This window comes from Bison bison, unplaced genomic scaffold (genome assembly GCF_000754665.1).
Source record: "Bison bison bison isolate TAMUID 2011002044 unplaced genomic scaffold, Bison_UMD1.0 scf7180017864192, whole genome shotgun sequence".
NCBI lineage: Eukaryota > Metazoa > Chordata > Mammalia > Artiodactyla > Bovidae > Bison > Bison bison.
In genome coordinates this window covers 3,858,399-3,870,235 of record NW_011494764.1, presented here as the reverse complement: position 1 = coordinate 3,870,235, position 11,837 = coordinate 3,858,399, and the positions used below count along the sequence as shown (strand labels likewise).

General features: G+C 49.5%; 1 protein-coding gene across 1 annotated transcript in view; it reads left to right on the top strand.

Annotated features, from left to right (window-relative positions):
* The first annotated feature begins 3,770 nt into the window (after positions 1-3,770).
* The window catches only part of LOC104991485 (AFG3-like protein 1), a 29,879-nt gene continuing 21,812 nt past the window's right edge, over positions 3,771-11,837 (top strand). The window contains exons 1-6 of the mRNA XM_010843983.1: positions 3,771-4,021; positions 6,413-6,507; positions 6,881-7,030; positions 9,170-9,238; positions 9,796-9,920; positions 10,354-10,624. Of these exons, the coding sequence (XP_010842285.1) occupies positions 6,499-6,507; positions 6,881-7,030; positions 9,170-9,238; positions 9,796-9,920; positions 10,354-10,624 (624 nt within the window). The 5' untranslated portion in view covers positions 3,771-4,021; positions 6,413-6,498. The remainder of the gene's footprint in view (positions 4,022-6,412; positions 6,508-6,880; positions 7,031-9,169; positions 9,239-9,795; positions 9,921-10,353; positions 10,625-11,837) is intronic.

Here is an 11,837-nt window from a genome sequence, read left to right as displayed (position 1 = left end):
GGCGGGGGCGCCTGCCGCTGGCCCAAACAGGTCTCCGTCTGCTTTCCTTTTTGTGGCCTCTTACGCCCTTTTCTTTGAAAGTTCCCTCAGCCTCTCAGTGCCCTGCCCACTGCCCCTGCGTTCTTGTTCCCCGCTCCCAAGAGCCGCGTTGAGCGAATTGCGTTCAAGCCTTGTTCCGCTGTGAGCCTAACTTGTTTTCTCGGACTCTGGCTCCGACTGCGAGGTGGTTTCCTCCTGGGCTCAGCGGTGATACCACTTCTGCTCAGTATCACAGGGTTGTTCTCCGTCATGATACAGTTTTGTAAAGTGTTACGTGTTTTTTATTCAGACAACATTCGTCGAGCCCAGTTCTACACTGTAATCATAGCTAACGTTGTTTGAGGGGTTTCATGCTGAGGGCTTTACAGGGAATGTCTCATTTAAGTCTTATCCCCGTCCGGCAGGTAGGCGCTGCACTAAACCCTGTTTTATAGGAGAGGAGACGCTAGAGCATAGCTAGTCAGTATCTCCGCTTTTAGATACTTCTGTTTTGTACGCCTTCCTCTGGGTTAGATTCTCTGAAGTAGACCATATTTTAAGGTTTATTTTTGTATTGAGCATCCCAGGGGGACAGTGATCACGTAGATTTCTTTTGTGGCGGACTGATGTGGAGCCTCTGGATTCTGGTCAGAGAAAGCTGTCTTGATTTCAGACAGTATTGAAAGGGGAAGAAGGGGGCCCATGCGTTTGTTTTCTGGCCTGTTTCCAGGAGTGAACTTTTCCTTCTTACCTCTTCATTTTGGGGATGGTGCACTGTCAGTTTGATTGTTTTTGGCAATATCAATGAAAAGAGAGCCTTTCATCTGTGGCTGTGTGGCAACTCAGCCTTGCAGGGCGACTGTTCAAGTTGTTAGCTGGATGGAATGCAGTGATTGAGGGGTGCAACACAGCTGTGTCATGAGGCTCTGAATTCCATGGAGCTCAGTGGTTTTAGTTAGGGAGGGAGGAAGTTGGATGATCTTTGAATTCCTTTCCAGACAAAGCTGTTCTGCTGTGGAGTCTATTAGCCACGGCATCTCATCTGGAACAGATGTGAGCTCTCCTTTGAGGGACTTGAAGGCTAGACCTGGCGTGGGAAGGCTGGAGATGAAGTCGCAGTTTGCCTTTTGGTTAAAAGAAGTGTGGGAGCAGTCAGTACTCAAGGGGAAACTTATGTTTTGGATGCTTCTCGCAGTTACGTTTTCATTGACTGAGCTTCCTACATTGTCCATTCCACTCCAGAAGGAGAACCAGACAACAACATGTAGGTAGCGTATTAGGAGGTATGAAGGAGAAGGAAACGGAACAGAAGGAGTAGATGGTGAAGAGAAGGGTGGAGGAGGATGAGTGCCACGCTGTGAGAGGTGGGGTAATCGACTCCTGAAGGATGTGAGGCTTGAGCAGGAGCTGCCAGCAGATTCGCAAGCGCCTGCTGGGGCTGCACCTGTGTGCATCTGAGACACAGGCTGGAGTCACCTGATTCGTGACCTGATAAAGGACAGTGACACTTTGCTTGTTACGGGAAGACTGCTGTGCACAGCTTCACATGCTGGCTTTGCATATCCAGACACCAAGAATGCGTGGTAGATCCCTGTCTTTGAGAGCTGTATCTGACCTACTGTGGTCCCCTAAGCAAATCAAAACACTAAGTCATGAAATAAAGGAGAGGGATGTTTCTCAAGTTTTGAAGGCCTGATGATTGTACTTTGTCTTTCTAGGGCTGGAGACCTCCTAACACCTCTAGGAGCCCCAGCTCCCTCTCTGGGGAGGTGCTGGGGAAACCCTTGGGGCTGGGTGCCAGAGCACTCATCACATACCGCTGGCTCCCAGTCACCTTACCTCAGGCCCTCACCTCCCTCTCCTCACTTCTGCATTTTCCACCCGACACGGGAGGGCCTTGGGGAGCAGAGGGGCCCAGGACCATCTTCTTCTGTGAGCCTTTGTCTAGGCCTCCCCTTACGGTGACGTGACAACCTGTGTGACATTACGTTCTGGTCCCCTTGTGTGTGGTGACTTGCTCTGTGTGGGGAGGGGACACTCATGGAGCAAAGGCTCCAGGAGCCTCATCACCATTACTGCTGTGTCTCCTTCCTGAGCCCCTTGTTTATGGTTTTCCTGGATTTCAATAACATTCTCATGGCTTACCTGACTTTTTAGTGCTCTGAGGCCTCTGATAAGGATGTGTGAATGATTGGGCTTATCAGCAAATTAATAATTACTAAGAAATGGTGTTTGCACTGGGGAATAGCCTGCCACCTTAAAAGACGACATGGCTGAAATAACACAAGAGTCGTCATGTATGGATCCAGTTTCATTATAATAAAATATTGGGAACAATCCAAATCTTTGGTTGGGGTTTTTTGTTTGTTTAACCATTTATGGACCTTTTTAAAAAAGAATTTTATTTTTAATTGGAGGATAATTGATTTATAATAATGTGTTGGTTTCTGCCCTGGATCAACATTTAAAACAGTTTTTTTTTAGAGTATTTTTTTTTTCACATTTTAAAAAAAATTTTATTTTATTTTTAAACTTTACATAATTGTATTAGTTTTTGCCAAATATCAAAATGAATCCGCCACAGGTATACATGTGTTCCCATCCTGAACCTTCCTCCCTCCTCCCTCCCCATAAAGTATTTATTTATATTGGCTTTGCTGGGTCTTTGTGGCTGCGCGGGGGGCTACTCTCTAGTTGTGGTGCAAGGGCGTCTCATTGCAGTGGCTTCTCTTGTTTCAGAGCATGAGCTCTAGAGCAGGGTCTCAGCAGCTGTCCACAGGCTTATTTGCCCTTTGGCATGTGGAATCTTTCTGGACCAGGGATCGAACCTGTGTCCCCTGCATTGGCAGGTGGACTCTTAACCAGGGGACCACCAGGCAAGTCCTGGTTGAGGTATTTTGGCTGCAGTTAATACTCAGTGACTGCTTAGAGCTGTTTTTTTTACTGTGGTGGCTTCTGTTGTACTCGTTTTTCCTATAATGGCTTTTGACCTATGATAGTGAGAAACCAAAATTGTCTTTCATCCTGTCTTTAACTGATGTTAAGTATTGTTAGTAGCTTATGGTAATAAAAACTGTCATTTTCCTTTTTGAGAACTCAATAAAATACAGGGTTTCTCAGGTGGTGCTGCCTGCCAGTACAGGAGACATAAGAGATGTGGGTTCAATCCCTGGGTCAGGAAGATCCCTTAGAGAAGGGAACAGCAACCCTCTCCAGTATTCTTGCTTGGAGAATCCCATGGACAGAGGAGGTTGGTGGGCTACAGTTCATAGGGTCATAAAGAATCAGACACAACTGGAGCAAGTTAGCAGGCAGAAAATGTTTGCTTTCCTGACAAAACCACTGACCTGTGGCTGATCAAAGATAAATCGTAATACCCTTTGGTTTTTGAATTTCACATGATTTTAATGTTTGTTTTTAAGGGTTATTAATATTTGTTTTAATAGCTTCAGTGACAAAAATTGCCTCAGGCAGGAAGTGATTACTTAGCAGTTTTTTTTGATAGCTGTAGCTATAAAAATTCTTCATGTATTTCTGCACTGAATGTAGTTTCTGTTTCTCCTGCTTGAATCATATTTGTTTTTAAAGATGTTTTTTTTTGATGTGGACTGTTTTTAAAGTCTTTTTTGAATTTGTTACAATATTGCTTCTGTAGTTTATATTTTGTGTTTTTTGGCCGCAAATCTTAGCTCCCCAACCAGGGATTGAATTCACAGTCCCTGTATTGGAAGGCAAAGTCTGAACACCTGGACCATCAGGGAAGTCACATTGAATCATATTTTTAATGAGATAAAGCAGGTAAAGGCTTCAGGTTTATGCCTGCACTCGAATCCTGGTCCTTTCCAACCTGGAACTGCCACTGTGAGAAGATGCTGCATCAGAATTTGTGGAAACTAATTCTGTCTCCCGTTTCAGTGTCTCCAGGGAATCCGCTTTCAGCAGTCGGCTCTGCAGATAAGACTGGCGTCAGTTTCCCATTGGCTGTGTTCAAAACCACCCAAAGGTATGTGTCTTTCTCCTGCCATCATTAGCAGCATGAGGTCACAGGACCTGAGAGTGGCTTCCTTGGTGCCCTGTGTTTGTGGGGAGCAGGGACAGTGTGCATGACGGCCCAGGAGACCCAGGCCGCTCCTCTTCTAGCTTATATATGTATTGAGTCACACCTAGTTCCTCTCCCGTTTCTGGGTCACCTGCCCCACGTCTTTGCAGTGTTAATATATCAGTGAAGGTGGCAAAAGAGAGAAGGTGTTCCAGAAGGAAGTGGTGGGTGAATCTTTGGGGATGCTGGGGAGCAAGGCTTTGTTTCTGCACATCTGAGGGTTAAGCTGAGTCTCATGTTTGGAAAGCAGGACAGGGACCTCATGTCTATTGCAGTTAGTTTGGAGCACATGTGCCCTTTGAGCGCAAGTTATGGGCTGTGCAGTGGGTCTCGGAGACCCTGTGTGGGGAGGCTTGCAGAGTTCGGACTTGGAGGTGCGTGTCGATTGCACCAGGCTGAAGCCAGGAAGAAAATCGGCTTCTCCCTTACTCCTTTCCTGTTGGACAGTCTGGCTGCTTGTGTGAGTGTGGCACGTGCTTTTAAAGTGCCAGAATCTCATCATTTTCCCTATGGGTTTGAGAAATTCTTTAAGAGGAGGAGAAGAAACACAGAATTAGAAATGCAACAGCTCATAAAACAGCTCGTAAAAGGAACAATTTGACCAATCAGATTATCAAAGTTTTACATTTGAGAATTTTTAATTTTTTTTAAACTTTTATTTTTGGTCATGCCACAAGCATATGGGGTCTGGGTTCCCCAACCAGGGATGGAACCTGGGCTTCCTGATGTGGAAGTACAAGATCCTGGCCACTGGACCACCAAGGCAGTCCCACACTTGAGAATTTTTGAAGCATTCATTAATTTTGGGATAATCGTGGGAGGTCGCGAGCAGGTGGGCCTGTGTGCAGGTGGTCTCAGCACTTCCTTCCCTTCACTGGTTTGTGGACATGGCCTCACTACCTTCCTTTGTCTTCGGGCCTCTGCACCTGCAAAGCTTGTGTGGATCTGAAGCCTCGACAAACCTATCTTTGATCATAAGTTTGGTGACGGGGGGGGTGTGCAGTAGTGTCTTCCTGCTTGGGGAGCCTGGAGCATCGTGAGAGAAGAGGCGCACAGAGCTCGCTGGGAGGTGATTCGCTGTGACTGTAGGACTTCGTGTTTTGTCCTTCACGTTTATGCAGATCTTTGCTCTACCCTGTCCTGAGTTTGGCCTTCCAGGCATTGAGTTTTGGTTGTTGCTGTGGTGCCTGTACGTCAGGGGCTGCTCTGGCCCCGTTTCTCCGGGAACTCTTGTGATGTCGTGCTCAGGCCCTGTGTCTTCTGCTGTTGACTGACACAGAAGTGATTTTTGTCTCACGCCTCTGTCTTTCTACCTTTTCTTTTCTCAGGGGAATGATTTTTTTTCTGTTTTGGGTTATTTTCTTAAGTTCTTTTGGGAAAACACATTCCTGTGTGTTCTTTACTCTCAACTCTTTCCTTCTGGTTTTGCACCAGAGTAACAATCTTGTGTTATTTCCCCTTGTCATTCTGTGTATGCTGAAATGCCTTCTGGATGTTTTAATGGGAGAAATAGTTGATTGAGTTGCCTATGCCCAGCTTTGCGGATGGTTCAGGCCACCTGACCGTTAGCTTGTACTTGGAGGTAGTGGGAGCTTTAGACCACAGATGGGTGTGTCCTGAGTGAGACCCATCCCCCCAGGACATTCTTGGCACCTGATGGAAGGGTGGGGGGGCTCCAGGAGTGTTTCTGGGGGTGCCCTGGTGTGGTTTGAGCTGTTACTACTTTACACGCACACGTTAAGAAAGAGGCTTGGGGACTGGGTTCAGTCATCTAGTCTGTGCGTCACAAATGTTCTGAGAGGTGATGACGTGAGTGCCAGCCTAAAGAGTTCTCTGGCTGTCCCGAGACTAGGACTTAATGCTTTCAGTGGCAAGGGTCCAGGTTCAGAGAGCTAAGATCCTGAAAGCCATGAGGCTCAGCCAGAAAAAAGCAAACCAAAAGGTAGTGCCTCCTAGATTTCACCTGGCACACACACAGTCACTCTGATTTCAGAAAGCGCAAGAAACTGTTGTAAATTTCCCTTCTTGCTGGAACTGTCTGGGATTGGTGTAGACTTGCAGTGTCTACTACCCTGGCCCCTGCCCTGATCCCAGGAGGGCACTGTAGGTTTTCCTCTCAGCTTGAGAAGCTCTGCCCCTTGCCACACGCAGCACTTGCTTTATGCTCCCCGTTTATCTCAAGGCAGCTGTGTTGGGGAAATTGTGTTTTGGAAGAGTTCTTCTCTTCTCTGAATCCTCTTTCTCTGGGCAGTTCGGTGTGACCATTCCCTGAGGTCAGAGTTTGTTTTCTCTTAGGAACTAGTGAACCAAAGGATGCTGGTCCTGGAGCGGACGGAGGGAAGAGAGGAGGAAAGCGGGATGACTTTGCCTGGTGGAAACGAATGCAGAAGGTTCGTGCGTGTCCGTAAGGGCCAGTTCCAGACGGCCTGTCACTTTTCTGAGGAAGTAATCACTGAGGGCTTGGGCTTTGTACAAACTAATTCAGAGATTTTAAGCAGTGGATTTAATTTCTAAAACTAAGATCTCCATCGGAGTTTTTAAAGACCCAGAGAAGCGATGGTCTCAGGAAGGCTAGCTGCTTTTCCCGAGTGGCCTGGGAGCTGCTGTGGCCTTACACGCCGGCAGATGCTGCGCCCATGGAGGCCAGTGGCAGGGGGGGTTCAGGTGGAGGGCTTGGCGACTTCTCCCTCGTCTGTGAAAGGACATTTTTGTGAGAGAGCCACTCTCTTTCAGTGTAACCCATGTTGTGTTCTCTCCCTGCAGGGGAAGGTGCCCTGGGACGACAAGGATCTCCGCAGTCTGGCTGTGCTGGGGGCAGGTGTCGTTGCAGGATTTCTCTACTTCTATTTCCGAGATCCTGGGAAGGAAATCACTTGGAAGCACTTCGTGCAGTATTACCTGGCGAGAGGTCTGGTGAGAGGATTTGCACACTGCCAGCCTTGGAAGGAGATGGCCTGTCGGCCTCGGGGTGCAGATGTGACTACCTTGCTTCACCCCCACACCTGCCCACTCCCTGAAACACTCACTCATTGTGTGTTAGCTCTGGCTTCTCATTTCACTTGGTTCTGTTTGTGAATCTTGACACTGTAGTCGTGACTCTGACTCAGAGCCTTTCTCCTTGAGGGCACCCCTGGCCCACTGCTAGGCCCTGGACAGTAGGGGCCAGCACTGGGCTCTGAGTCACACCAGTGGAGTCCTCCGTCCTCCTCACACTTGGGCTTGAGTGTACACCTTCACAAACACAGTGGCCTTGCTCCCCGTTGCATGAACAGCGCACTGTTAAGGCTGGGCCTTCCTGCTGTGTGGTGACATCCGCAGGGAGTTCTCCTTTGCCCTGAGGTCTGTCCACATTCTGTCCTCAGGGAGGCCCGTGGTGATGGTCTCTACATGGTGGGGGAAGGGCTGCTGCAGCCCCTTCTGCTGAGGACCTGCCCCCAGCAGGTGTGGCCTGAGGGGCGGGGGGAGACAGGTGTCCTGCTGTGCTTGCGGTCTGGATTGGTTCCAGATGTTCCTCGAGGTCTTACGTGGCAGACAGTGACATGCTTATTCTGGAGCACAGCACAGCCCGGAGCACAGAAAGGTGACATGTCCATCCCCCCACTCAAGCCCACCTAATGCAGCCCTGGCCAAACCTGTGGTGCCTGATTGGGAGCTGACGCTCGCCTGGCCTAGCTAGACAAGGACCAGATCCCCTCACATAAGGGGACTTCCACATCAGCTGGGAGAGTCTAGCACCTGAACTTGAGGGCTGCGTCTTGTTCCAGCCCCTCTGAGCTGTCCGAAGAGGTCCCCTGATAAAATCTCAGAATGTCATGGAAATAAATGATGTTATGTGCAGAGGTCCCTGGCCTGGACCGGTTGTTCTTTTGTGAAAGGCTTGTTTAGGAACAAAGAACTATAACAAAACCTCAGTAGCGGACTTCGTTTCATTCAATTCTTTACTTATGGCTGCATGGTGGGGTACGCGGGATCCAGTTCCGCGCCTAGGGATGGAACCCGCCCCCCGCGCTAGCGGCTCGCAGTCTCAACCACCGCACTGCTAGGGAAGCCCCTGCAGTCTTTGTTTCAAGCAGTGCTTTTGTTTCCCCTGGTCACAAATGTACCATGAAGTAAAAGTATAAAGCAGGAAGTCACCGTCTGTGCCCGTCCAGGGCCTTTTTCTGTGACCCTGTTGGCCACAGTCTGAAGGCGAGGCCGCTCACCCTTCTGTGCCCTCTGTCCCGTTGCACACTGGCAGTGAGCACTGCGGTGGGGAGGCATGAGGGGTCAGCTGGCAGGAGTCTTGCAGGGCCAGGAGGACATGCCACGCCCTTGTCTCATGAACCTGAGAACTGATGGGCCTGGCTGGCTGGGGCTCTGCATGTTGGCGGAAGAGAAACCAAGGGGGCAGCTGCCCGGAGTCCTGTCTACCATGGTTTCTGGAGTCATGTTGGGTGGCGGTGAAGTTCCACACTCAGGATCGTGTCCTCACTGGAATCCTGAGTGTTCCTGTGTTTTCCAGAAGGAGCTTAGTCGTGGTTAATGAGGTGGTGACAGCAGGCCTTGTCTGAAGCTCCCCAGAGAGAGTGTGGCTTCCAGGCGGTGGGCTGTAACTGGATGGACTGAGTGTTACTCACAAGTGTCAGAACAAGACTTTCATTTGTGTTCCTTTTGGAGTTTTTTTGTTTTTGGAATTTTTTGTTTTGTTTTTTTTTTGGCCATGCTGCACATTTTGCAGGGTCTCAGCTTCCCACCTCAACCAGGGATTGAACTGGAGCCTAAAACTTATTTTAGGATCCTAACCACCAGGGAACTCCCCTCCTTTTAGAGTTTTAAGCCAGTTTGAAGGCTTAGTGCTCAGATGTGCCACATTTTAATTCATCTTCTTGAATCGGTTCCTGTTTATTGCCATAATCCCAGGCTAGAATTGTCCGTGTTGGTAGGAAGACAGAGCCGAAACTGTCCTGCAGAGTGTGAGCTACGCTGGGACAGGTGCCACCCATGCGTGTGGGGCTTGACTGAGACCGAGGCGCAGGGTGCTGTGCTGGTCCTGACTGGCTGTCTGTCTTCTAGGTGGATCGGCTGGAAGTGGTGAATAAACAGTTCGTGCGTGTTATTCCTGCCCCTGGGACATCACTCGAGGTGAGGGCTGGGGTCAAGGCCAGTGTTCCACGTGTAGGCTTCGGTGTCAGTGTAAGGTGGAGTTTTCTGGGATTTCCCTGGCAGTCAAGTGGTTAGTAGCAGGTGCCCTCACGGTCAAGGCCTCTGGTCCAGGAACTAAGATCCCACAAGCTGTGTGACCTGAAAAAAATACGTGATAGTTTTCTGTTTTATTGGAGAAGTGCCGCTCCTGGCTTCATTTTCCAGCACCCACCTGTGCTCATGTACCTGTAGAGAAGAGTCTTCCACGTAGCACAGGACTCTCCTGAAGCTATAGCCATGCTTCAGTTTTGCCCAGTACCATGGACAGTCACCAGCTGAGATCCGAGAGGGGAGACTAAAATGACAGATAGGGGACAGAAGCAGACTCAGTCATCGATAGACATTTATACTTTGACCTCAAACCCAAGCCTGTGGTTTGGGGCCAGGACAGGAGGCCCATCAGAGCCGCTCAGGACTTTGCTGTGAGAGAAGCTGGGGAGCGGGTGGTGGCCATGGGGGGCAGCCCCCTACAGCGCTTGGCACCTCGGTTTCTGCAGAAGTATGCGTGGTTCAGCATTGGCAGTGTGGACACCTTCGAGCGCAACCTGGAGACCGCCCAATGGGAGCTAGGCATCGAGCCCCCCAACCAGACGGCCGTGGTCTACACCACCGAGAGCGATGGGTGAGCGGGTGTGGTCGGGCCCTGGTACTGGACACGTAGCACTTCCTGCTGAACTTGTTCAGGCATGTTGTAGGTGTCTTCTGGTAGTCAGTGTCTATGGTAAAGACAAGTTTGTTAGCTATGTTTTTACTGGGGAAAGAATTGGTGGGGAAATGTTTAGCTTGGTAGCCTGAGGGCTGTGGTGCGGCAGCAGGGCAGAACTAGCTGGAAGGAGGCCGTGCTGGGTCAGGGGGTTTCTGGAGACAGCCCACAGCTACCCTGCCGTGCCCACAGGGGCAGTCAGGCAGACAGATGCTTGTGGACAGGACCTTTACAGGGGGTGAGGCCGTGTGTCCAGACGGACAGTGCTTGCTTTTGTGTAGCAGAGCCAGGTCCACTGTTCACAGCCTGTCTCTCAAGGGAATGTGACAGATGGTTTTCTTGGACTTTCTAGGACTTTCTTGCGAAGCCTGGTGCCCACCCTTCTCCTGATTGGCATCTTCCTCTATGCCATGAGGAGGGGTCCAATGGGGGCTGGGCGTGGTGGGCGAGGAGGGGGCCTCTTCGGCATTGGTGAGACAATAGCCAAGATGATCAAAGATGACATCGGTGTGCGGTTTGCAGACGTGGCTGGTTGCGAAGAAGCCAAGCTGGAGATCATGGAGTTTGTGAATTTCCTGAAGAACCCCAAACAGTACCAGGACCTTGGGGCCAAAATTCCAAAGGTACTGACATGAGAGAGCACGCGGTGGTGCTTGAGCCAGAACCAAGCAGCTTCTGGTAATGATTCTGTGTTTTATTAATCACATCGAGAAGTGGAAATAGCATTCGCAGAGTCGAATCCTCTTATCTGGTAACAGTGTAAGCAGTGCACACCCACCTGTGTTTATTTCACCTGCCAGCACAGATGCCCGTGCTTTGTTTAGAAAACAGGCCTTCCTTTGAGTGTGACACCCGCGATTAGATTCTCTGTTCAGTACCCTGCACAAAGCACTACAGTTTTTTTTTTAATGGAAAGTTTGCATTTTTTTGTTTAAAGTTTTAGGGTGTACTGGGTCTTCATTGCCGTGTGCAGGCTTTCTCTAGTTGCAGAGAGTGAGGGCCGCTCTCTAGTTCTGGTGCAAGGGCTGCTCACGGCGGTGGCTCCTTTTGTGCTCTAGGGTGCACGAGCTTCAGTAGTTGTGGCACACGGGCTTACTTGCTCCTTGGCTTGTGGGATCTTCCCTGAGCAGGGATTGAGCCTTTGTTGCCTGCTTTGGCAGGCAGCTGCTTTACCACCGTGCCACCAGGAAAGCCTTTGTCAGTAGTTTTGTTTCTCTAAATTGAACTGAGAACTTTAAAGCAGTTATAAGCACAGAATCATATATTTTTATCACATTTTCTTACTATTTCAGTTTTTTGTCCGTTCAGTTTGACAGCATTTTTTTCTTTAATAATTTGCCTTGATTTATTATATTAACAGTTTCAGCTTTGTTTTTGAAGAAAGGACTTTCTATTCTATTATTTATTGTTAAAGTATATAATTAAAGCAAGTGCAGGGAATTCCCTGATCCAGAGGTTAGGACACCACACTTTCATGGCTGGGGCCCAGGTACAGTTCCTGGTTGGGGAACTGAGATCCTACAAGCTGTGTGGCATAGCCAGAAAACCCAAGAAAACAAAGAACCAACAAGTACGAACTGCCGTGAACGGGTCTGGGGTCAGCTGCCTGTCAGATAACCCACGACCCAGCAGTGGGACAGGTGTGCAGCGTGGACGTGGGTCGAGGCTCTGCACACAGGAAGTGACACTGTGGAGATTGTGGCCGCTGGCTTTCCCTGCAGGTGGCTCTGGGTGTCATGGATGTTCAGGGGCCCCAGCAGTAGCTGAACCCCTTCCTAGAAAGGTCTGCATCTCACATGGAAGAGGGTCACAGACCACGCCCTCCCCCGCCCACCC